General features: G+C 48.1%; 1 protein-coding gene across 2 annotated transcripts; it reads right to left on the bottom strand.

Moving 5' to 3' along the window:
* Positions 1-6,035: 6,035 nt before the first annotated feature.
* SPINT1 (serine peptidase inhibitor, Kunitz type 1) lies at positions 6,036-22,673 on the bottom strand. Of its 2 annotated transcripts, XM_032187588.1 has the most exons (11): positions 22,582-22,673; positions 21,946-22,427; positions 14,137-14,288; positions 12,629-12,767; positions 11,444-11,614; positions 10,901-10,927; positions 9,494-9,619; positions 8,541-8,591; positions 8,127-8,297; positions 7,348-7,404; positions 6,036-6,317 (listed from the first exon to the last, which is right to left on the bottom strand). In XM_032187588.1, exons 2-11 carry the CDS (start codon positions 22,382-22,384, stop codon positions 6,121-6,123), a joined length of 1,530 nt encoding a protein of 509 aa, XP_032043479.1. In that variant the 5' UTR covers positions 22,385-22,427; positions 22,582-22,673; the 3' UTR covers positions 6,036-6,120. The 2 variants fall into 2 exon arrangements, with proteins under 2 accessions (XP_032043479.1, XP_032043480.1); XM_032187589.1 differs by lacking the exon at positions 9,494-9,619.
* Positions 22,674-24,931: the final 2,258 nt, after the last annotated feature.

Below are 24,931 nucleotides of genomic sequence, written 5' to 3'. Positions count from 1 at the left end.
GCAAGAAGGAAAGGAAGATTTGTTGACACGGTGTAATTCTACAGCGTGAGCATGGGTAGTTTCTAAATAAGAGAGAGAACCAGTTCAAACTGGTTTAACAGAAACTTTGTGCACCAAAAACCTCTAGCAAGGGCATTAAAATAAGAGCGTTGCATCCTCGGCAGCAGCTCCGTCTGCTCAGCTGTGGAGCCACACAGTCCATGCAAGGACCCCGCTGCTGCCCAGCATCTGCCCTGGTACTGAAGCCTCCCTGAGTGTGTGACAAATGTTCCTTCATCCTCTAATATGGATTTATAGTCTCCAAGACAGAAAAAAGGGGTGTATGGTGAGGCTTGGAAGGCACGGCTGCAAACTTCTGAATTTGATGACACTCTACAAAAGGACCGTTTAGGCTTAGTTTGGTTTTAATGAAAACTCCACTTCCTTAAAGTCCTGTGATTACATGAAAAAAAATCTCTTATTTCTGCCAAAACATACTGTATGTGTTAGGGGGAGGAGTAGAAGTCAGAAAAAAATCTGGGAAATAGATCCAAATAATAGATAAAAAAAAAAAAACACACGTGGGAGAAACACCCCCAGACTTTTTAAAAAATTTGCAAGATTTTGCTGCTGGACTCATAAGCCTGGGAGCTGAGGCTGGCTCTGTATAAGCCATATGAAACCAAAGGGAAGGAGGCAGTGTATGGAGGACACACAAGAGGCTTGGGAGACCTGCAGTCAGTTTTCTGCTCTTTTGAAGGTTGCATTGGCTCTCCCCTGCCCCCTAGGTGGCTATGAAGCTTGGAGGCTGGGTGGAGTATGGTAACATGGGCCATAACAGATAGAGTGGAAGAGAACAAGACCTCATAGCTCATAGATGGCCACGGCATCTCACACTTCAGTAGTGCCTAATGCCTGCAGCACAAGATGTCTCTGTTGGTTTGACATTACAATGTCCTAGATAACACCAGGCAGGACATTAAGGTACTGCTGCCCCCTCTTGTGGGCTCCTCAAAGGGGCTGGCAAACCACTTCAGAAACCTGCTCTGGCTGAACAATAACCCTCAGATGCGTTAAAAACACATGAGTGCAGCCGGCAGCCTGCAGTGGAGGCACAGGCAGGAGGCAGGCACCAGCACTCGGCCCCTGGGTGCAGCTGGGGAGGGAACTGCTCCCCCCATGCCTACATGAGAGGGATGCTATGGCTTAATTTAAAGAAGTTTACAGCTGGGAGAGTCCCAGCAGCTTGAATCCCTGGGCCAGCACACCCAGTGCTTTGCTTTGAGAACAGCTGCAAGTATTTTTTGACAATCTTGAGGCATGTGGCATGTGGGCCAGGTGTGTCAGAGCAGAGAACAAAGCCACAGACACCTTGTCTATGCTGAGATTTGTGGAAATTTCCTCTTCTTGCTGCAGCGCCCGGCTGGCTCCACCAGCGTTGCTAGCCTCTGTAGCTCACATCAACTGCTAGCTGTTGTTTTGTGTAACTTCTAATGCAGGCTGGCTCTGGGCAACTTGGAGAACACAGTAATTAAACGCTGGGTCTGGCCTCTGCCAGAAATCTCTTAGAGCTCTTACAGGAACCAATCGTGAATTTCAAAACTCCTGACACGGCTGCAGATGAGGACATTTCGGAGAGATGATCATTGTTGAAGGGCCACTTGAGGTCTGTCACACCTCAAGTGGCACCTTGTCCAGGAAATAGTCACTTCCCTGTGACACTGGTCAGCCAAGCTTCCTTGCAAAAAAGCTCCTCCATACATTTCTACAGGCTGTGTTACAGAAGAGATTGGATCTGCTATAATTTCTTTTAAATAAAGGTTGTCGTAGCTGACTGTATTTCCCTGTGACTATAAATTATTATAGTAACACGGTTCCATGCTAGATGGCTATGGGAGAGTGTTTCTAATTTCTCTCTCCATTTCTTCAAGGAGGGAAAAAAAAAAAAAAAAAAAAAAAAAAAGAGTGTGTCTGGAAAGTTTTCATAGACTGTTTCCCACACAGGCACTCCTTTAGCAAGCAGTGTTTGCTTACTGGAATAGCCATGACATTTCAAATCTGTATCTGATCTTATTCTGTAAGAATGTCTTCGCATAGGACAAGTATTGTAGATACAGGCTCCAATTGATGCCGCTGCCTTGCAAAGAAACCCCTAGTTAAGTTTTTCACAGCCCTTTATTCAATGTTTGCCGGAAGTTCACTTACTTATTTAAACCCCAGGAGGCTGAGTTACCCACATGTGGAAGGGAAGATAAGGCTTACAGCAAAGGACACTGCCAATTAACTTGCAAAGGAGCCTTGCATCCTTCACCTGAACAGCCTCCTGCTGTTCACCCCATGTTAGTGTTCCTGAGGCTTTAGACATCCTCAGTTGAGGAATCCCAGAACTGGCTGGAAAACATACAGCACTGTCCCCCTGCTGGCTGCACTCAAAGTGCTCTTCTGCCACGTTGGCCCTCAGCTGCTTTGGCCACCTTAACTCCTGCACTGGGGCCAGAGCACCCTGGAGGAAAGTCTGGGTTGTCATGGGAAGGGGTGGATGAGGTGGTCCTCTCCAGCACTAGGTTGGTGCCACCTCTGCCAGTGGGGAATCTGGTTGTCTTCCTCAGAGAAAGATGTGGTGGAGATGGGCTTCAGCCCACAGTCCCAAGAAAACCCTGTTAGATGCATAAACAAGCACACTCCGCAGAGTGCATTCAAATTTCTTTTTACATTCTGCAAAGCTTGAAGACATGCCCGTTCCTCCTTCCCCCCACTTTTAGAGCTTTGTTGATAACCTGAATGAACTGTTTGACCTCAAAGCCAAAATAATGTCTTCCTTAAGCAATAAATTAAGCCAGAAAGCAGAAGCAACTTATCAGAAAGTATCACATCACTGTGGCCTTTGTGCAGGAGACAATATTCTGGCCTGCCACTGTGGAGCCATCCCTTGTCCTGCCGGGGGCAGCTGCTGTGTTTGTTTACAGAGCCATTGTGCCACGGGGAGGCCGGAGACACCTGATATCGAACTGTGAGCTAATGCTTCCTGCCGCCAGCCTGGCAGCCACACAAGGCGTCCGAGGACTCCTCGAGCCCACTGGGATTAAATCACCCACCGCCTCAGGCAAGCCTCCCTGGCAGTGGGAGTGAGGTGGGTGAAAAGATTTGCTGGACACGAGCGGCTCTGTGGTCTTCCTTCTGCAAAGGTGGAGGTTATGAACAAATAAGGCTGGATGCTGTGGATGTCTGACCCTGCACAATGCAAGCTGGGGAGTGCAGGGCTGGGGTGCACACATTCACAGGGGGCAGCACTGGGGCCTGCTGAGGCTCTGAGCTTCCCTGGGTTGTGCCGACATCCTGACACACTTCATACCCTCCATCCCAAAGAAGCTTGGAACAGGGTGACAAGCTTTAAGTGAACGCGAGTGTAACACACGTAGCCCTCTCTCTTTGGGCATATCAGAGAAGCAGCCTCTGTTTCCAACATCCACACCACAGATTACCTGCTCCCTGCCACCCACTGGTGACCCCATCGAGATTTTCTCCTGGGACAGCCCCCTCAGAGGGCACACAGGGGTAGCATGGGTGCACAGGACAGCTGGTGTAGGTCAGGCATGAGCAGAGAGATGGTGTTGACAGGGCAAAGCCAGGAGCATAGCACAGGGCAGAAAACCTTCCCGGTGGGGAGCAGCACTGGGATGCCCAGCATCACCAGTTTGGTGATGCAGGGGCAGGGCAGCCCAGTTTTAATGCACATCCCTGGCCCATTAGCTAACCTTCCATCGCAGTAAGTTCCATCTCACTGGCCTGGAGATGCAGGAGAGCAAGTCCTGTTTGAAGTGCAGTGCCTGTTCTTGGTTTCAGATGGAAACCAGTCTGACCAGCTGGAACCCAGTTTCAGGTTACACCCTGCCTCATCTCTCCCTGACTTAGTGGGCAATGATCTCACCCCCAGCACTCCCCAGGCAGGATTGCTCTCTCTAGTTAACCCTACCTGCTGCATTCACCTGTTCGCGCTGTGCCCCCCGCCCAGCCCTCCCCAAACCACGGCACTGTGGCTGCAGCAACACCTGCAGATGAAAGGGTGGGAGATAGCAGGCATGGGAACGGCACCTTCCCCCTCTGCAGGTTGTTGCTTCTCAGACACCACTCCCAAGCCAGATAAGACAAACAATTCCCTTTTATTGCAACTTGCATTATCAGAGTGAATGCACAAAAAGTAAATCAAGATGGTAAGTTTATTGCATAGGCTGTGGGAAAATCGGAGCGATGGAAGAAATGATACGAGACAGACCGTGAAAAGCCATGGAGGAATCGGACCTGCCCCAGGGACACTGGGGCAGATGGCTGAGAGCACGAGCCCTGCTGTGACAGGGAGAAGTGTGCAGTTGGATTGTCACCAGTCTGGGGGTAGCAATTTCTTCCCCTTCAGCCCAGGCACTAGCACAACTCAGCGCCTATCCCAGAGCTGCACATGGGAGCTGAGCCATGCCCCGAGCCATCAACAGCCCTCAGCCTGGAAAGGGTCCAAGCATTTAAACTAAAATCTGTACATAGATTTGTGTTTTGTTGCACACACACACACACGCACGCACGCACCCGATTTCCTCTCTCTTCACAGCAGTTTTCCAGGAACAGCAGGCACAGGGGGCTCAGGGACTGGTGCCGACCCCATTCCTGACAGGGCGTAGCAGGCACTACAGAAACAGCAGTTTCATCCCACAGCTGAAGCCCTCAGCAACCAGAGGCACAAACCTGGATGCTGCAGACGTAGCCGTACAGAGCTGGGGGGCACCCTGCTACATCAGCCTACGGGGAGCACGCAGGACCTCAGCGAGGTGGGGATGCCACGTGCTGCCACGAGGCCAGGGATGAGCTCTGGACCTCCCGGTGCTGGGCTCATCTTGCACCAGGAGGGACAGGCCAGCAGGCAGGAGGATGTAGCTGGCCTGCTCCTGATGCCAGGGACTCAGGTCAGCAGCTGTGTGCTCAGAGGAGAGGGCAGGAAAACCAAAATAGCAGCACAAGCTTCCTGGAGGGAGCAGCAGCCACCGGCACTGCTCGGTGGGACAGCCAGGACCATGGAGATGGCCTCAGTGCCTCCAAGGAACCCTCTGGTTCCTTCACTGCAAGTCTCCTCAACAACCTCTCCTTCCCTACCTCCCTCAAAGGATGCTTCCCAAACACCAGGCAGTGCTTTCCCACAAGGTTTCTGGGCAGCCCCTTTAGGAGCACAAGGTTTGCCATGGTCAGCACTGGCTGGCACCACAGCAGCAATGGGGGGAGCTGGGTCCTTCTGCCCTCCCCTCACCATCAACAGGAAAGTCAGGACATTCCCTTTCATTTCAAGTGAGAATAAATAGGTATTATGTCAATGTGCTCAGGGTCAGGCTGAACACTGGAAAAGAAACCAGGGCAACTCAGGGAGAGAAAATGGTGGACACATACTGTATGTAGGTGGCTGTAATGTGACAGCCAGCCAGAAAAAAAAAATCTAGGTGCGCTTTTCTGTTAAAAAGCAAAGCCTAGTGATTAAAACAGGTATTTCTGTTTCCTTCTGTCATGAGAAATCATGAGAACAGGAACCACCGGACAGTGTCGCAGAGCTCTCAGAACAGGTCCAGCCAGTTACCCGAAGCACACAGTCCCCACGAGGCTCACCATGACCAGGAGGACTGCAGGAAGGCAGGGCCACCTTGCAAAGTGGGGAAAGGGCAGAAACTATGAGGCTGGGTGGAAGGAAGCGGCACTGCAAACACAAAATTGCTGGCTCTGGTGAGCTTGCACCATTCACCAATATGAACGCTACACAGATGCAATCTCAGGGTCCTTCAGTAAGTAGAGCTGACTTGTGCTCCATGTTTGAGAAGGAAAAAAGTTGTCATTCAGAGTTTTCACTGGATTGTTTGAGGTTAGAGAGGGATAGACATCAGAGAGCATCAGAATGCTCCCAGGTCCTCAGTCCAGAGCAGCCATTTAGCCAGGACAATCACAACCACTATTACCACCAAATCATGGCTAGATCTTGGCCTCATGCTACAAATGTCTTTAAGAAAAAAAAAAAAAAAAAAGCCCTTCAGGCACAGGCCCCTGTCTAAAAACAAAACTCCAGAAGTTCTTGGGAATGTCCCAGTGCGTGGCTGGAGAGAGAGAGGCTGTGGGTCAGACTGGTTTGGTGGCACCGTTGTAAAACAGATGCTCGGTGTCCTCTGTGGTGGAGAGGGTGGAGTTGGTAGCAGTGGTCGGCTGACGGCGACGGCTGTTCTTCCTCCTGTTCTTCAGGAAGAAGTAGCCGATGATCACCAGGACCACCATGATGCAGACGCCAAGGAGGACAGCAATCACCACCTCAAAGGCACCTGCAGGGGATACACGAATGTGTTAGGAGGGCTGCTCCACAAGCTCTGGCACAGCATGGGGGGTCAAGAAGGAGCATGCACAAAAGCTGCTGGAGAAGCTGTGATGACAAAAAGGAGGGGTGGGCTGGCAACCGAGTGGTCACTGCAAAACTGGGTGAAGAGCAAAGAAGAGAACCACATGGCATAAGGGTACGGACAAGGTACTGCCATCATCTCTCTCAAGTCAAGGCTCCTGTCGTTTCTCAGATGCACCACGCCCTCTAAAGGCTATTCAGTGACTTTGGCAGACTTGTCGATGTATAAACACCAAACACTTCTATAATGCTGACCTTTCTTCATACATCAGCGGGGTGGTCGCAGAGAAGCACCCCAATAGCTTGCAGTGCTGTGAGCACAGCAGTCAACAGCCTTACAACTGACCAAACTCCTATGTTATTGATCGACATGATGGCAAACATGATGCATTTGAGAGCTGGGGTGAACGTGAGGGTTAGATCACCCTCTAGGGTTGAAGAACAGAAAGATATAATTCCAGTTTTCTACTAAAGAAAGAAGTCTTACAGCCCTGTGGTGAAAAAGGACACCAAGCTTAATGTGTTGTTACTTTAAGAACTTGTAGTTCAATGGCTTTGGTGTTCTTTAGAATTGTAGAGAGGAGGGTATGGGGTCACAAGATGTCCCCACAATCAAGCACCACACATTATTCACATAACCACTTGGGCTTCCTTTTTTTTTTTTCTTTTTTTTTTTTTTCTTTTTTCAGAAGCTAGCAGTTCTTTTGTAAATATGGCCATTAGGAAGAGTTTTCCTTGTCATTTTTTGATGTTGAACATTCATGCATGTTGATAAAAAGGAAATCGGAGCCTTTGCTATGAGCTACCGAGTCACAGATGGAGAAATTGGCCCAGAGACACACAGTCCACAGAAGAATCTCTCTGGCCACTGCTAGTGTCCCACAAGTCAGGACACTGTTTTTTTCAGGACAGAGTGAAAGCAACAAAGAAGCTCTGTATGAAGAACTGTTACTCACTTAGCATAGCACCCTGTGGCTCGAATGATTCCCATCTCCGGCCAATGGCATCTGCTTCTGAATTGAGAGCAGAGACAGGAAAAAAGTTTTACAAAGAAAGGTCGGAACAAGGGCTAAGACAGGATTCTGAGGAGTGCATTCCCAGTACAGTGAAGTGACTACATGCATACACCATCCTTCCTGACAGCCCTGGTACTGAGCTGTTGGGGCAGCCCTGTGAGGCATGCTCTGCCTGAGGCTGTCACTTCAGAAAAGCAGCAACATTGCCTCCTAGCAGATGCAGTTTGTCAGAATTCCTCCCATGTCTGCTATTGGTCTCCACAGCAACACCTACAGGGCACTACAGGGTGAAAGTTTTCCCTTGTTTGTTTAAAACTCCTTCCTAATATGTGTCATTGAGAATTTTCTTCATTTCTCCCCTCCCTCTTGTGGAGAGCTGGAGACAAGCTAGAAAATGATGTTGTTTTTACAGAGGCCATACCATATCTCTGGCTGGTTTTGTCATGCTCCTCTGAACATTTTTAAACATCAGCACCCAAAATGTTTTTTCAGCTCTGAGAAGTGGCAGAGTGCACTCCAGAGAAGTGCTGTAGACATGCACTGTTCCCAGCAAGCAACTGTATATTGCAGAACGCTCCGGGGCATGGCCAAGGGTTGAGAACAGAACTGCTTTCTCTGAAGGCTCCCAAGTCACTGCGTCTTTGTCACCACAGAACTTAATCTTGAGGGGTTTTCCAAGACTGATCAGTAAAACTCCAGCCCTCACTATGCCTGCTTACTTGTGATGCCTGAACACGATTTCATGCACTCTCCCTCTTCTTCAAAGTTGTTCTTGTTGCCACCACAGCCCCCATAGGTGAAGCGGTCGCATTTCTCGGAGAATGGGTTATAGTACCAGCGGGGGATGCTCTCTGAGCACTGCCCAGTGTTGGGCAAGTCCACACAGTGATCTGGCAAAGCAAGGGAGAGATGCTCTAGCCCAAGCAGCACATTCCCAGAGCAGGAACATCTGCTCATGGCAGAAGAGCACAAGCACTGTGGCAGAGCGTATCCATGGTGAGACCTGTGGCTCTCAGGTGCTCACTGCCCAGTTGGCAGATGCTCAAATTGGCATTGCCAAGGTGAGCTGCCACTACAAAACTGAAGAGAAAGGCAAAAGCTGGCAGATCTCTGCCTAGGTGCTCTGTACATACCCTGCTTTTGTGTAATGTTGATTTTCTGCAGTCTATTGAACTCACGAGCATCTGCAAAAGAAACATTTCATGTTAAAACTTCTCTCACCAGTTGAATACAAAAAATAAAGAAAAGCTTCCATCCACTTAGACATGGGCAGACAGGGCTTTCCTGAATATTTGTTTACTATTACAAGCCAAGGAAAAAGATGTAACCTGAGGTTCTTAGATATCTCCGTGCTATGAAAGGAACACAGGAAAATAAAGTGTAACAACTAGAAACTATTCCCAATGTCAGTTCCACAAATACAGAGGAGAAACTAAGAAAAGCAAAGGCTGCTTTCTTACATTTTTCCATCACGAAAAATGGGGAAACTGTTCTTACTCCAGATTTTTAAAAAGTATGAAAGAGTATTAGTGCAGGAAATGAGAGGTCAAGAGAAGCAAATCATATGCTTGCAGCCTAGAAAGGTAACAAAATGCACACAGATAGGGAAGAGATTATGAGAATACTGTGAGAAGACGGAGGAAGGAAGGAGGGATTAGAAATTTCAGCAGCTTGCCACTGTGCATTTATATTAGCATAATGTGAGGATGTTGAGGGGACTGAGATGCTGGACAAACTGGGAGAAATAACGGCTTATTTTCCCATCTCCAAAGATGAGGAGAGCAGGTGAGGTCATTCGGAGATAAAATACTGGAAGAGGAGGAGAGGACAGGCTCTCAAGTCTTACAGGCAGGCACAGAGAAGAGAGTGCAAGGAACATCCCAGCAGGAAAAGCAGCTGTAGCAGTCAGCAGCAACAAGGCAGATAGCAGAACCTGCAAATATGGCAATACTGCAAAAAGAGTTCATGCAGCGTCAGCAGTAAGAATACAGGGCAACAGAAAGCATTGAGTCAACAGATGCAACTTATATTGTGCTCATTCCTGTGCATATACTAAGTGTTCTAACCCAGAATTTGAAGAACTTACATTGTTCACAATACACCTCGTCTGATCCATCAGCACAGTCTGGAGTTTCGTCACACTCCAGATAGGCATCAATGCAGCAGCCATCCTTGCATCTGAAGGAGGGGGCCTGACAGTTCCCATTGCATACTACATCAGAAACAGTTCAAATAGTTCATTAAAATTCATTCTTTCTCCCTGCCACATAGATGCTTTATGAAGGACTTAAAAGCTGGTGATAGGGCTGGCAAAGCTCTCTCTTCAGTGCCACTCTACTCAAAAAAGAAAAAAAAAATGCAATTTCTCGTTTATAAGGCAAGCACTCCTCTGAGAACAGCCTTGCTTCCTCTCAAAAAAAAGCTCACGAATGTGGAAGCAAGACAGGTTAATGCTCCAGTCACCATGGGGACATGGTAACAAAAGACCCAGAAAAGGCTGAAGACTCAATGCCTTCTTTGCCTCCATCTTCACTGGGAGGGTCTGCCCACAGGCTTCCCAGTCCCTGGCTTAAGAGCAGAGACTGGGGCAGTGAAGCCACTAAAAGCTTGTGAGTAATATGGAATGGGGGTAGCAGGGGACACAGTGGCATGCAGGGAGAGCAGGGTAGGCGGGGGAAGGTTTTCAGCTTTGCTCACGAAGTGCAAAGGCAAATGCCAAGACAAAGCAGCAAACTAAAAGTCCCACACCTGAGACAGAACCACCCCATGCAAGAGCACCGGTTCGACACCAAGAAGAGAGAAAGGAGTCCTGCAGAAGAGGCCCTGGGGGTCAGGATGGACGCGCTGGATGTGTGTCAACAGAGAGCTCTTGTGGCAAGGCTGGCCAACTGCACGCCGGGCTGGGAGAGCTGGCGGAGACAAGTGGTTGTTCCCCTCTGCCCCAGAGGTGGTCCCAGCTGGTCAGTGCTGTGCCCAGGTCTGAGCTCCCCAGTCACAAAAGACACTGGCATACCGGAGGGAAGCTGTAGAGACTCAGGAAGAGGTTGGAGCACATGACCTAGCATGAAGTTATGGAAAAGACAGAGACAGACTCTTTTTGGAGGTGCACAGTAATAGGATGAGTGGCAACAGACACAAGTTGCAACAAGGGAAACTGATTCCATAGAAGGGAAAAAAATATAACGAGGGTTGTCCAGACAGAGCATAAAATCTCCTTCCTCAGAGATACCCAAAACTGGCCTGGACACAGTCCTGAGTAACCTTACATGACTCAGAGCTGGCCCTACTTTGAGTAGTGGGTTGGACCAGGTGACCTCCAGAGGTAATTTCCAACCTGAATTAACCTATGACGTGAAAGTGAAAGGCTTGGTAGAGAAATTAGTCTCCAACACCTCGCTTCCACACTGACTGCTAATCAAAAAGCCACAGGAATGGATATGAGACACTAAGCCTGAGCTTAGGGTAGGATTACAGAGGGGTGCAGGAGGCTTACCTGGCATTTGTCGCCCACCAACAGAACCTGAAGAGATAAGGGGGAAAATAAAATAAATTTACTACCACATCACTTTGCCAGCTTAGGATCAGCTTTATATTGCCTTCATGTTTCACCTAATAAATATATATTTTCTAGAACAGAGACCTGTAGCAGTGTGGGATGCAAATACTGAATTTAGGCTTAAGGTGTGGCACAAGGCTTTGGTGAGGGTTTCTGCAGCCAGAGACACACCAGGTATACCTGGTTCTGAAGAGGCTGAGCCAGAATGAGCCAGCTCTTGCCATTGCCTGTCCTGTCTGGTTACACCAACAAGTCTGTGGTGACGCTTGATGCTGACTGAGTGGAGCTGAGCTGGCACTGAGTGGGGAGCAGAGCTCCAGGAACTGGGTCAGACACATCAGCACTGCAGGATTCCCCACTGTAATTAGCCAGCTCTCCTCAGCTCTACTGCTAGCTGTCAGCCAAGAAGCTGCAGTACCTGCCCACATGGACATCCCAGCCCTGTGAGAAAGAGGGGGTCGATTTTTGAAGCAGACTCACCCTTAACATTCTTGCAGGCGAGTTTACACTCCTCTTCCCGTAAGTAGTTATTCTTGTTGGCCTTGCATCCGCCAAAAATGAACTCCTCGCACTGCTGAAGGGCTGGGTTGTAAAACCAGCGTGGAAAAGAGCCGCGACACCAACCCACTTTCTTTGGAGTCAAGCAATGCTCTATCAAGAAAGTTAGCACAGAAGGCTCTGGTTAGCTTGCTTTACTTTCACACCAAGGAGAAAATCTTTCAAAGGAAATTTTGTCAACGGTGTAGACATTTGTTTGAAAGATTTACATAATCCTGAGTGGTATGCAGAAGGCAAGTAGGGAATCACATTATATGTTTACTTATATGAGAGGCAGGCTTTTATGGCCACAAAATCAAATTAGAAGGTGCCACATTCATAAAAGCACACAGCACAGAGTTCATCTATGAAACTCTCTGCTAAAGGATGCTACTGCTGTGCAAAGAGTCATCCATGGATATTTAACACGGAGGCATGCTCTTTTGCTTAAAAAGGCTGTAAATTCCTTGGTGACTAGCCACGCATACTAGGGATTTACTGATAGCTTGTCATGTTCTAGCTACTGACAAATATCAAATTCTGGATGCTGTTGGATGTGGTGTACTGGATTTCTAACAGACTTTTAGAGTGACCCGATATGCCTGTTCTTATATTTTTATGGTACCTGAAGTAGAAGAAGAAATTCTAGTCAACCATTTGTCCAAGAACCCTTTGCCCATAATGTGGTTGTCATACTAAACATTTTAGGGTGACTCTGAATGTCATGCAGACAGCTCCACCTGTCTCATGGCTTAAGGGAATTAGGCCCTTCACAACAAAATTGTGGAGTCAACAAGGCCTTTTGGGTTCTCCTCTCTTACACCCTTGATAAACTCCATGCTCCAGCCACTCTGGTGTTACCCAGCAGAGGGAGCAGTGTCATACAGAGAGGAACAGATTATTGCACCACTTCTGCAGAGGATGAGAAAACTCTAAAATAGAGCACTATGAATGCAGAGACTTTCCACTACTTGTCAGATGCAGACTTTTACTGGGAAAAGCTGACATGCAAGCCTGGTCTGTTGGCCATGCTCTTCTCCCATCTAACCCCTGAGATGAGCACTGGCAATGCCACAACAGCACCCAGGCCTGGGGACTCCAGCTACATGTTTGTGGGCTCAGGCTCACCTTCAGTCTGTTCAGCATTCAGCACCACAATGGTGATGTTGGTGAAGTCTCTCTGCTGGGCGGTGTCTGTGACAGTAAGCTGGAAGACGTAAGTGCCCACCTGTAGGTTGGAGATTTCTACTTCGTCTTCTTCCTGCTTCTGAGAATGCAAAAGAAAGGCTAATGGAGAAGAGGCACGCATAATGAGGGCATGAGCAAAGCCAAGCAAGACCCGTGCTTCTGCTGCATTAAGAAGAAAGAAACTTGGCTGGAAACAATCAAGCAGAATTTTGGCATTAAAAATATCTCAGTGCTGTACAGTGCCCACCAAATCCACAGGCTGGATTCTGACTGCTGATACCCAGCTGGAGTAACAGAGCAAAAGAGTACCAGAAGCCTAACAAGAATTTTCACGTCTGGGGATGTTGTGAAGGCATGTGGGAAACAAAAGACTTTGGAGAGGCCTAAAGTGTCTGCAGTTTTTATTTTACCTCTTTAAAAATTAAAGTTGTCATGAATAATTTATATAGCACATAGGAAATATGCTAGGTATATTTGAGAAATATATTTAATTTGGAATATGGAAAGTATATTTAGTTTCAGAAATGGAATAGAGTGCATATTTATTTGCCTGCTAAGAGGTTTCTAAAAGAGAAGAAATTATTTTGTCAGAAAAGAAAGTTTTGTTATTATAAACACAAACTTTTTCTCAAAGTTTGTTGACAATGCTGGGCATCTATTTGTATCCCGTTTCTGCCTTTTTAGTTACATTTCAAGACAGTGTTGCTATATAACGTCTTAAGGTAGTTGAAACACTAAAAACACATTAGCTTAATACTAAAGGCCAGTGGTAAGTTTGTCCTGGACTTTGCAGCCAGTGTCATGCAGGAAATCGCATGGCCAAAGAGCAAAGGCAGACTTGTTCATTAAGCAGAGCATTTTGAAATGTAGCAGTTGTGATACCTTTATGCATTGCTCTAAAATACTCAAATATTTCTTAATTGTCTTCACATATTCCCTACTCTTCCAAAGTAGGTAAGAGGAGTAAAGATAAAGATGACTCTTTTTGTTTTGGTTTAGTTAGTTAGTTAGTTATTGTTTGTTTAGTTTTGTTTGGGGTGGGTAGGGTGAAAGTTGCTTTGGCTATGCTAGGGGAAAGAAAGAAGGAAAGCAGCATTTCCAGATTTCTGTAGCCCCCTCAGCACCCTAGAGCTAGATATTGCTAGTCTTCAAAATCAGCTGTAGGCCTGGTACACTCCTTTGCTAGTTCTTGCATGGGAATTCCACAAGAGTTCCATACAAGCTCCAAGGCTTTCTAGAGTATTTCACGGAAGTTTAACAGCAACCATTTGCTCTTCTAGAGCCACAAGTCACATTTAACATCTACAAGATGGTGTTCACACTCCAGAAATCCTGGAGCTTATCAGGAGACATGGTTTCTGCTCCAGCTCAGCTAAACATGGAGAGCCCAGCCTGGAGCAGACCGCAGGTGACACTGAACAAGCTGCTTCCTTCATGCATGTCCATACCTTCATCTCCACAGAGGGGTCACCGAGGATCTGTTTCCATTCATAGCTGACAATCCCACGGTCGTCTGTGCTCTCTGCACCTCTCAGCATCACTGGCTCCCCTGGCTGTACCCGCATGTCCCTGCCAATGCGGGCTATCGGAGGACGGTCATCTGTGGAAGAAGTGCAGAGCAAGGCTCGGGTAAGAGGCTGAAGGGTCCAGTCCTTGTTTCCATCATGGGGAAGGGGGGACTCTTCTGGGGTAAGTGAATACAGACATCATCCACTAAAAGGAAAAACACTTTTAAACAGCTGTGCTTCTTGCAGCCTGAGCAAGCAACTGGCGATCAATACCGTTACTGCTGCCCTCTGTAATTTAACAATTCCACAACCCACTCTGTCAGTGCCTTTGAGCTGTTTCTGCCCACAGGAGTCACTGGAGGAGGGTGTCCCTGTGGCTACAGCCACCGTGCTTCCAGCAGCTGGACCACATCCTCGCAAAACAGCACAGAGCAATCTCCACCCCGACACTTCGGGAGATGACCTGATGTGGGTGTTCAAGAATGTGGGACGGACTCTCATCATTCCTACTGCCAGCCGTAAGTGCTGGGTTGTGTACTTAACTGTGCAAGGTGGGGTTTGGGTGGAAAACAGCCCTCCTCCCCATCATCTTACACACTGACACGCGCGCCTTAGAAAATGCACACAAATGCCATTCACGCCATTATTACTTCTGTGCCATCACATGGATTAGCTTGCTAGCAGCCTCCTCAGTCCATTAAGCACTTTTTCCTCTCCTAAGCACAGGCTGTGTGCTTAGGAGAGGAAAACTGATCTCTGCCCATGCCAGCCAGATCAGACTACGCAGTGACACCGTAAGCCTGACTCATTACCCCCTTTGTCATGAATGTCTCCTGCGTACATCCAGCCATAAAACTCCACCTGGTAGTTCCTGTACCAAGTCCAAGACACAATGTTCAAGTTCAGCCTGAGCCTTTTGGAATGGCATCAATGTTCACTTTTAATCTAGCTATGTTACTCTACCATTTTGATACAATTGGGACTGAAGAAAAGTGCCCAAAGCCCTTGGAAAACTATTCCTCCAGCTAATTACTTTCATTGTTACAGACCTGCTCCTAATTTCCCGTGTAAGTATTTCTGGATTCATGTCCCAGCTGTTGCCTCTTGCAAGAGCCTACTGAAGGGACCTGGATTGTAAGGCATACATACAAACAAAACTGACGTTTGAAACAACCTACTTGTAAGTTCTTTCATCTATAAATTAAGTAGAATGGAGGGTTTTGCAACATGTTTTCCAGGTCAGACTGGCCACATGTCCACCCAGAACCTTCTATTTTCCATATCTTCAAATACCAAAACGAAGTGAAGATGATCAGTCCCATTCAGGTTTTACAAAGGCTGCTGCCACCAGAAAATCACAGATTAAATCAACCTTCCCTTTTTTGACCTCCAAGCACTGTGCTCAGCCTTTTCAGATGCAGAATTGCCAAGGGTATTTACAGGGGTATTTTATTTACAAGGGTATTTACGTACCAGCCCTCCCAAGCTCCATCTGCAGCCTGGTCCCCAGCCACCCTTGTCACCAGGCTGGAGGGACTGTGGTTTCATTGTGTGAGAACAGCTTGGTTACTTCTAGCTCGTGCAGCTGCAGGGCTTGCAGTTAACTTTATCACACTGGTCTGCTCTCCGCAGACTGTCACCAGCCTTATCTTTTAGCCCATCTTCTCATGGAAGCGTTGGGTGGGATGACCCAATGAGCCTTTGACAAGCAACCACCAAAACAGGCCGAGAGGCCTGAAAGAGGCCGGAAAGATGACATCTGCATCAGAGGCAGAGGTGCCCACCCTGATGTCCTTTGGGTGAGGCATCGCTGCCTGCTGCTCCCTCCCCAGGGCTGCATGCCAAAGTGATAGATCCTGCCTCCACCTGGCACAGAGGCTGCTGGAAGACACCGAGCTGGGCTGGTGAGCCTGGTGCCTCTTGGTTTGAGCAGAGCTGGTAGAATGAATAAATGGAGTTTCACTTTATTTTCAAGAGATCTTACCAAGGGCCACAGGAGCATTCATAGCCAAAAGCATGAGTGCAGCTGGCAATTCTCCCCAAAGAAACAGAGGAAAACAGCCACACAACTATGCTGTACACAGCAGTACGAACCCTGGGAAGGGGACACATTCCTGCCATTCCTGACAGGCAAACACCACGAGCATGACCTGGAGAAACAGTCTGCTCCTTGCCACCCTCCTGCCAGGGTGAGCCCAATAGGTGAGGGAAAGACCAGTTCTTCAGCACCACAGAGGCTGGTTGTTATCTTACAATAAGATCTTACTCCAGATCATATTTTTCCTCGGCATTTTTAAGCATGCACATTGTAATAAATAAATACATAAATAAATAAATACATACATATATACATAGAAGACAAGCCAAGCATTTTATCACTGATAAATCTAGTTGCTTTGGCTTGTGGATTGAACAGTGAAGTAAAAGGTCTGTTCTGATTAACAGGCCAGCTACCTCTCCAGACTCCATCTCTGATGAGAGAAACTCCCAAGCCTGTTCACCCCAGAAAACCAGAGGATTTGCTTATGTGCAGTGACTTCAAAAGAGGACCTTTCACTAGGAACAAAGGATTTCTTTTTCAGATGACTCTCTCTTTTCTCCTTAGGACCTCTGAAAGCTCAGCAACTTTGGAGCATTTTCATTACACTGACTATGTAAAGCCTTCAGTGGGAATTTTCCACCTGAGCTTCATAACCAAGTGCTTACTAACACAGGGTAAATGCCAACAAGCTGCTCTTGGAAGGGAGCTCCTCCATTCAGTTCTTTTTGCTCTGAAAGGCAGTCTGAAAATGAAAGTTGCCTTTGCTATAATGCTCTTTGGTCTCTGGAAAATTTCCATAGAAGTCCATAATTAGTAGGGAGATTAAAGCTTTACAATGCTGTTGTGCTCTTTACTGTGGAGCACCAGCTACTGGGGTCACATTGTCAAGCAACAACTTCAGCTTCCAATCAGATAGGAAAAGGATTATTATTATTTTTTTTAATGATCCTGGAGAAAAACTCAATAGGATAAATCCAAAATGCTTAAAAACAAAATCCCAGATTTAAATGACCCATAATATATTCAGATTTCAAGCCCCATGTTTTGCTTTTTTTTTTTTTTTTTAATTTTTCAAATCTTACACAGTGAGTAAGTTTCAAGGCTTATATAGTTTGTCTGGCTTCACCTCTACCAATGAGTAAATCCAAACCAAAGTTGACAGGGGAACAGAAATTTAAAAGATACTGAATTCCTACAAGGGGTGCAAAAGTAAGCATGAGGTGGGGAGGCAGGTGCCAGTGAAATCCTGCAGGAGAAAGCAAAGCTCACAGGCAGAGGGCTTCTCTTTAGGGGCTTTCACATCAGCTGCTGCCCTCAAGACACAAATTCGCAGAAAACCAGATTTCCTTCATTCCAGTGCCCAGGGAGATAACACCCTGAGTACTTGAGACTGTAAAGCAATACTTAAAATACTGCAGAATGTGCTGAGATTGCCATTGCTTGTGTATTGTCACCTACTGCCTGCTCGTGTCCCCAGCAGCAGCTCAGAAGCAAGATGAGCAGTGCTAGTGCTGGCGACACGGAGGCACCTCGCTGTGGACAAAAGCTACTACTCAAAACCACGAGGCAAGTCAGCAGCAGAGGCGGGAACAGAAACAAGGCCACCCAAATTCCAGGCTGGTGTCCAGGCATGAGACACACAACCTCGGAGGCTTTGAGGCGCCAGCTGAGCCCAAGCAAGGAGGCAAGGCAGCAGTGCTGCTCCCCTGCCAGCACTGAATCCCTGCTCTGCCCTGTGTGCCACGGCTGCCATGCGAAAGCAAACAGCTCGCAGCTTGGGGTCATGCAAATCTCACCCACCTGCACTAGGAAACTGCACAATAACAGGCAAGGTAATGAAGGATGTTGTGGTGATTTTAATTTGCCTGAGGAAGGGGGAAAGGGGAAGGGTAACAGAACAGTTGCTTGGAAAAAGAGAAATTTCTGCAGGGATTTGTCTTGGCTGGGCAGTAAATCCAGTCACAATAAAGCCATAAAGTTTTTCTACAACTCATGTAAGGCAAAGCAGCTCTCAGGATTAGTTTCTAGAGGCTTGTGCAATGGTTTACAGAAGAAGCACAGAGCAGGTCAGCTTAACCTCTCTACAGCCATGCAGCAGGGAGCTGGACTGGTCCCCAAGGACCCATCATCGGTCTCTGCATGGGTGATGTGGGGACCAACATTGCAGTTCCCCCTCTTCCCTGTGCTGGGCACCTGGGGATGGCGATTGGACCAAACCTTCAAAGGCAGATGTCAGCCCGGGGAGCTCTCCATTTTGAGTGTGTCACCAATGCTGTAACCTGCAAAGCTCCATCCACGGTTAGGTGGGAGCAGGCACCTCCTGCACCCCCAATGTTCCTCCGCGCTCCCTGTCTCCCACCTTCAAGCCTGTCTCCCACTCAAAGTCAAGGAGAGTGTTGCCGAGTGTTTCACAACCACCACAAGGGGTTCAGTTCAAGAAACGGACAAAGGTTCAGGGAGGTTATTTTCCAGTTTCACGCCCAGAACTGGTTTGCCCAGACCAGAATAAGCTCATGGTTACCTAAACAAAAATGGGCTCCATTATTACCGACAAAGTGCACGGTGAGCCTGCCCCTCCCGAATGAGCCAGGCAGAAAACTCGCAGCAAAGTTCAGTCTGGGAAGTGATTTAAGGGGACAGTGCCTCTTAACAATGCCAGCAGAGGCTTCAGGATGTACAGGAGCTGGAGCAGGCAAGAGGCAGAACCAAACTGCCATCGCCATCTTACACTGGACTCAGAAGCTCTTGCACTCCAGAATACTGAAAACATACTTAGATGATGTGCAGAGGTTAGATTGCAGCTGTGTTCTCTCTTACCAGTACCTTTTTTCTGAAGACATAAAAACCCAGGAGTGGCTGCAGTGCGGTAGATCAGGGGTGCCCCTGTCCCAGTTTCCAGTGGTCTCTCTGTACATGCTTAACGAAGAGCAAGAACGGGGCAGGGATACATGATGCTTCCCCCGTAATACTCTCCTAGCTTTCAGTTGCTTCCATCAGTGTCAGGAAACACTCCAAAATTAAATTTGTCTATTCAGCAGTCCGCAGGATGCTCTTTCTTTCAAGAATTATCTAGTCTCCTCTTGAACACATATAAACCTCTTAATTCACCAGGCCTGCTCCCAGTGAGTCTTGGAATATGTGGCTTTTTTCTTTAATGTCACCCAGTGGGGCTTCTAAACTACATAAATATATATTTCACTATTCATTAGAAAAGCATGCTTTTAATCCTCATTTTTGCAGAGACTGTCTGGAGCATACCCTGGAGGCTCTGAGGATACCTGACAGCTGGTAAAGGAAAGGGACTATAAAGCAGTGCATAAGCTTCCTGCCATCCTTTGGAGCCCAGCCTCGGGGGGGTGATGACAACCCAGGCTCCAGAAGAGCTTTCCATTTTCACAGAGATACAGCACAACAGTGGGCCAACAGCTTTGCCTGCAGCACAAAATCAGGTCCAAAAGTGTTTTTTTTTTTCTTCCTTTTTTTTTTTTTTTTTTTTTCTCCTAAAAACACATGGGAGGAAAGCCTGGCATGCTGAAAACTGCTTCCTTACTCACCAGTTTCACCCTGCTTCCTCAGGCATCCTCAAACAGTCCAGAAACTGAACCCATTTCCTTATTGCGCCCAGGGGCGCGTTGACTTGGCCTCCTGCACCTGCACCTCTGTGTCCCCCCTCCCAGCAGCCACATTCCTCCACCTCCTCCTGGGCTGACCCCGCTTCACTATCAGACTAGGGAGGGGAAAGGGGGTTTGGGGTTGTTGTTTTTGTTGATTCTATTTGGCTCTCAACCAAAATCAAGATCTGCATTCTTAACTGTCTACTCAGCTGCCCCAGGGAGGAGGGCTCAGCCAGGATAGCCTGATTTAGCCCCAGAAACGTGTTTCCCAACAAAGCAGAGCACGAACAGCCTGATGCAAACACACAGCAGCAAGCTCGCTCCCTGGTGTCTGTTGCCACAGCTGGAGCCCTGCCTGGCACCCTGCGTGCTCCGAGAGCAAACACAGGGTGTAGAAGGACCGAGCCCTTCCTACACCTGCAGTGGTGACATGGCGCAAGCCCCACGTGAGCGAGGAGGGGCACGGCAAGCAGTGGTGCTAACAGAGCCTTTCTAGCATGATTTCCCTCTCTCCATTCAGCCTTCCTGCCCCACCACAGCACCTCAGGAAGCAGTGTCAGGGCTGGCTTGCAAGGCAGCACCTGCCTGTCGTTGGCTGGGATGCCAAACCTAGTCAGGGGAGCCAGCTCTGCCCAGCCACCCCGTCCTGCCATGGCCAGGGATAAGGCTGGAGCAGCAAACAACGTCTCTCGAGGCAGCTCAGTGATCTGGGGGGCCTCCTGGAGTCCAGCACGTAGGCCATGCTGGGCCCTACAGCCTGCAGCTGAGGGGCTGCAGCTTCCCTGTACAGCACACCGGTCTGTACTGGTGGAGGGCTGCGTTGCTCAACAGCACATTATATTTTAATCTAACCTTGTGAAATCAGGATGCACTGGGGATGATGCATTCCCTTTTCCTCCTACAGCAAAGCATGTAGGAGTTCGGACTCCTGGAGATGTGGCTTAGCTCCTCACTGACTGCAGCTCCCCTGGAAAGGGTTTTGAGCCTGGAACAAAGACATTGGACAACTACTGCAACAGGGAGCTAGAGATTCACCAGAAGGCCCTAAAATGCCACTAGTGGGGAGAAAGGACAGGAGAACCACCTCTGCCATGACAAAAGTGGTCAGCCTCACAGGCTGGCACATCCCGACAGCAGATCCAAGACCGCTCAGCTCACACGATAGGGCCTAAGCCCATGCACCAGCTGCTGCCCTTGGCATCTGTACAGCTGCTCTTCCTTGCCCCCAGGGTGGGCTGGGAGTGGCCCCGAGGAGGATGTCTTGCATGGGGATCTCCTGGCAGCCCTGCCCATCCATCAACAGGTAATAAACTGGTTATGGTTGCCAAAACACCCAGTCAAGCCAGAGACTTGTTCGGCTTCCTCCAAAACAAGGGAGAAAGGAGGCAGAAGAAGGAATTGGCGTGTTTTTGGTGTTTCTGAACACACTGCATGTTTACGGAGACTGCAGAGTGCATGGCAAGCGGCCAGCTACAGATTACTTTGTTTTCCACCAGGCCAGGTGCAAACTTTCCGAGCAGGGAAGCAGAGGCTGGGAAAGAGAAACCCACCTCCAGAAGGGGAGCTTTCTAACCAAAACCCACCCAGCAAAACCACGCAAACCCCAACAAACCCCGTGGTACCGAGGCACCTCGCTGCCCTGGCGAGTAAGGAAAAGTAAGCACCTTGCATCCTGACCCTGAGCAATTAGCAGATTAATGTGGCCCTTTAAAAGGCGTCGATGTTTAGATTTTAGGGGATTTCACTTTCCAACCTTAAAAGCCTGGGGGGAGGGAGAAGAAAAACAGCAGCCTTTTTCTCTGAGTTGTCAAGTATCAAAAAAAACAGCCTGCATTCAGTAAACACTCACTCCACCCGACTCAAATAGGTTAAAGAATGGCTCCTGCTCCATTTACTAATAGGTAAACTGAGGCACCGATCCAAGTTAGAGAAAACCTCTGCCATGGACAGGCATACAAAAACCCAAGGTTATCACCTCTCTATCCTGGCCATTTGGCAGCACAGCTGCACAAATGAGAGGTGAAAGAACTGAAGCCAGCAGCCCTCAGTGCTCACCCAGCCCCAGTTTGCACAGATCCCTTATGGGCACCTTACCATTAGATCCGTGCTTCTGCATTGCCTCGTAGGCATCATAGACATCCTTCTTCAAGAAGTTGAGAAAGCCGACCTTCCTCACAAACCTGCAGACAAAAGTATGCTCGTAGAGGCAGTTGAGGAGAAAGCAGCCCTGGATGTGGTCTTCTTCTGAGTTTGGGACCTGCTCGACGAGGGCCAAGTTACAAGCAGGGTCCTTACAGCAAGCCCTCATGCAGTCCCTGCCCCGATGGACCATCGGGGATGACAAAAAGGTGGCTCCATTCTGGACGGAGGCGTCTGTGTCCAGCACCAGACCCGGCATCCCCACCGTAAAGTCCTCCAGGCAGGTTTCTCCAAAGGGTTTTGTCTCCTGCTCTTCACCGAAGACAACTGCCACTGCCACCAGCACCAGGCAGACCCCAAGTCTGGACTGCGGACCCGGTCTCCTGCAGGCCATCCTGGCTCCCTGGTCCTCACCGCCTTGAGACCCTAGTCCTTTCCTAAAGGGAGAGAGAAGACAGATGAAGCGAAGAGGGATGGTGCCCAGGTACATGCCACCTTTTGGCCATGCTCCAGGTCCCCGCTCTCCCCACAGTGGCCGAAGTGTCCCCCCACCCTGCAGCTCACCCCCAGACAAACACTGTCGGCTCCCACCTGTGCAGTCTCAGGTGGGACCGATGCTAGGAGAAGGGTGTCCCCCTTGTCCCCCTGTGCCTTCACCCCTCAGGTGTGCCCTCGGCAGCGTCCAGTGGAGACAAAGGCACGGAAGGGGCAGGAAGTGCAAACCAACTCCCAGAGAGAGGGAAAAAAAAATCAAGTCACTCCCCTCCTGGCTGCATTGCGTAAGAGGAAGGGGAGGAGAGCAGGGTGATACCATTTCCCACTCTGCTGGCAAGGGGAGCGAAGGCTCCCATGGGAGCACCCAGCACAGCCCTATGCGTCCCAGGGTGGTACTCTTGGTCGTGTAGATGCAAGGGCACACACCCCATCCCTATGCTTCAGCCGGCCCAAAAGCCCAAATGGGTTGTGCTGAAAGCTGTGAGGACATGTCCTATGGTGGTAGCCCTCGCAGCACAGCATCACCACTGGTGGGGTGGCAGGGATCCCAGGTCTCACTGACCCAAATGAGTCAGCCCCCTGCCTTGGCCTCACGGCCTGCACCCACTGCCAGGCATTTCATGCTCAAAACCATTCATTCGCTGCTTTTGGGACATAACACTCCTCTTTGGTGAAAACCCTTGGCAGTGTACCAGGCAGCAGCCCCTGCACCACTGCGGTGAGACTTTTTGGTGCTCAGCCCCCTGGTGAGCCATGTTGCAGTGCTCCTCAGTCTCATACAGATCAGCCCCAAACAGGAGCAGAAAGGCTGCCTGCTGTAACTTGGGTGCGTGTTTTACCTTCCTGTTTCTATTTGCAGAGCTAGGACCAAATTCCCCTGTTCACCAGCTACATCAGTGTCACCACTCCCTCTGCAAGCACTCCTAAACCCCTGAGTAAAGTCTTCTTAGCCCTCCGTCATAGTGCCTGGGAGGGCAGAGGGTGCTTATAATTTGCCTGGACATTATTTTTAATGAAACATTGCATCACTTCAAAGGCAGAAGCAAATGTGAGATGGTATTGATTGGCAAATCTTTGAGAAGAGATGGTGAGCAATGGCTGTGCTTTGGGCAGCAGCTACCTTTGCAGTTTTGGGGACCTTGCTGTTGTCCCGCATTTCAATTCCTGCTGCTTGTTTCTGTCTGTGGTACCCCTGATGCTGGGGAAATAATAAACAAACAAACAAACAAACAAACAAATGACAAGGTTGTCTTTTATTCTGCACTTCCTGAGGCACTCAAGCACTCCCTTGTGCCCCTCCTCCCCCTGTTTTAAATGTTTACAGAAGAGTGAGCCCCTTCATAAACCAATCAAACCTCACCTTTAGACTAGGGGATGTAATCCCTTTTGCTCCCATCAGAAGGCTGTGCTAGTATCATGCTGCAAGCTTTTCTGCTGCTCACCATTAAAGTATTTATACTTACTTTATATACCTTATATTGATTTTTCTTGTGCATCGTTGTCCTTTAATTTCAAAAGCTTCTCTCCTATTATCTTCTTCAGGTGTATTTACTTTAGTGAAATCATATCCTAACTCAGTCTTCATTTTGCTAGTGGAAGCCAGCCATGATCTTTTAATCACTTCTTTTACAGCAGTCTCCATTCCCCCTTTGTTATCTTAGTGTCTTTTTTCTGTCTGTTTTCCAGTTTCTTTTTTTTTTTTTTTTTCTTTTTTTTTTCTTTTTTTTTTTTCTTTTTTTTTGTTATTATTAAATATGTTATAAAATTATATGCCTTAGGCTAAAAATGGATCACCATTGTCAAGTATTTAATCTTCAGTCTCTCTGATGGAAATCCATTGCTGAATACATCTTAGGATCATTTCAGTATCATTCATAGGTTCACTGAAGAGCCATCTTATGACCAGTACATCTTTAGTGGATCTTGGACTTGTTCTTTCTGCCATTTTCAGCTGATCAGCCTCCAGCTAAAATTCTTGTGACCATTTCCTAAAAATGTGACCTTACTTTTTATATTCTTTATATTCTTAAATTTGACCCACTTCTTCATCTTGGCAGAAGGGTCTGGCTTCTTTATTTGACTTTTAAACTTCATGCTTTTTGTCCTCCATTGTAGAAGTGATGCATCCCACCTCTATGCCAGTAGCATTTCTAAATATGCCAATTTGTTCTGGGGAGGTTCAGTAGTTAATGTTTTAACTGAGGTTAGTCCCAAAATAAAGGATTTCTGTTAGGAACTGCTCTCCATTGCAGCATCTTTCCTTCCATCTCAGTAGCCTGCTCACTGTTCACCTAACCCAGAACTCCCATCTCAGGCCTCACCTGCTAGCAAATAAATAATTTCCCATGACTCCAGCTGAGCTGTGTGTTACTCATATTAGCGTGAAGAGAAAGCAGGCTGTGTGATTTTATGGCTTGGGAGTGTTTTTAAAGGGGTCCTGAAACAG

This window comes from Aythya fuligula, chromosome 5, assembly GCF_009819795.1.
Source record: "Aythya fuligula isolate bAytFul2 chromosome 5, bAytFul2.pri, whole genome shotgun sequence".
In the NCBI taxonomy this organism is placed as follows: domain Eukaryota; kingdom Metazoa; phylum Chordata; class Aves; order Anseriformes; family Anatidae; genus Aythya; species Aythya fuligula.
Note: the sequence above shows the minus strand (reverse complement) of the source record. Positions and strands in the feature narration are given on the sequence as shown.